The 851-nt window shown below is 53.2% G+C and overlaps 2 protein-coding genes across 2 annotated transcripts in view; one reads left to right on the top strand and one right to left on the bottom strand.

The window, feature by feature from the left end:
• Positions 1-851, bottom strand: part of IL1RAPL1 (interleukin 1 receptor accessory protein-like 1) — a 1,088,386-nt gene that overhangs the window by 457,178 nt on the left and 630,357 nt on the right. The window lies entirely within an intron of this gene.
• The window catches only part of LOC105854124 (transcription factor SPT20 homolog), a 6,685-nt gene that overhangs the window by 3,086 nt on the left and 2,748 nt on the right, over positions 1-851 (top strand). The window contains exons 3-4 of the mRNA XM_012730224.1: positions 148-547; positions 704-840. Coding sequence (XP_012585678.1) covers positions 148-547; positions 704-840 — 537 coding nt within the window. The remainder of the gene's footprint in view (positions 1-147; positions 548-703; positions 841-851) is intronic.

Here is an 851-nt window from a genome sequence, read left to right as displayed (position 1 = left end):
CAAAGAATCCCGGCACTGTCCACCGTCAGCTCATCACAAAGAATCCCGGCACTGTCCACCGTTAGCTCATCACAAAGAATCCCGGCACTGTCCACTGTTAGCTCATCACAGATAACTCCAGCACTACCCACTGTCAGCTCCTTACAGGGAATCCCAGCTCCATCAACTGTCAGCTCCTCACAGAGAATGCCAGTTACCCAAGTCATGACCAGCCCCTCTGGCCTGAACATCATCAATGTGGTGGGCCCTGTTCTTGGAACTCAGGCTTTGGTCAGTGGGACCCATACTGTGCAAGGTTCTACCCCTGGGGCCGTAGTTCCTGCAGAAATCAAGCCTCCTAGCCAGACCTCAGGAGGAGAGACATCAAATGTGCTGCCTGGTGCATTGCAGGAAACATCTCAAATGGGTGTTCAACTATTTTTAGAAAATAATTCAAGTCTTGGACCCTTAACTGTACTCCAGGTTCCACAAGGTTCACTCATTTTGAACACCCAGCAGCAGCCACAGAAGCAGCAGCAGCCACAGAAGGGGCAGCAGCCACAGAAACGGCAGCAGCCGCAAAAGCGGCAGCAGCCACAGAAGCGGCAGCAGCCACAGAAACGGCAGCAGCCACAGAAGCGGCAGAAGCCACAGAAGGACCAGCAGCCACAACAGCCACAGCGGCAATGGCTCTATCAGTTGATTCCACAACAACTTCAGCAATCTTCCGCTTCTTGTCCTCAGCAACCAGTGTCACGGGGTTCAAGTGCACAAGGTTCAGCTAGTCAGGCAGCGCCCTTATCTGCTCAGCAAGCGGTTGTCATTAACCTCACTGGAGTGGGAACTTTTATGCAGCCCCAGGCAGCTGTGTT

Source organism: Condylura cristata, unplaced genomic scaffold, assembly GCF_000260355.1.
Source record: "Condylura cristata isolate star-nosed mole 26May11 unplaced genomic scaffold, ConCri1.0 scaffold00027, whole genome shotgun sequence".
Classification (NCBI taxonomy): Eukaryota; Metazoa; Chordata; class Mammalia; order Eulipotyphla; family Talpidae; genus Condylura; species Condylura cristata.
This window is presented reverse-complemented; position numbering and strand designations above follow the sequence as displayed.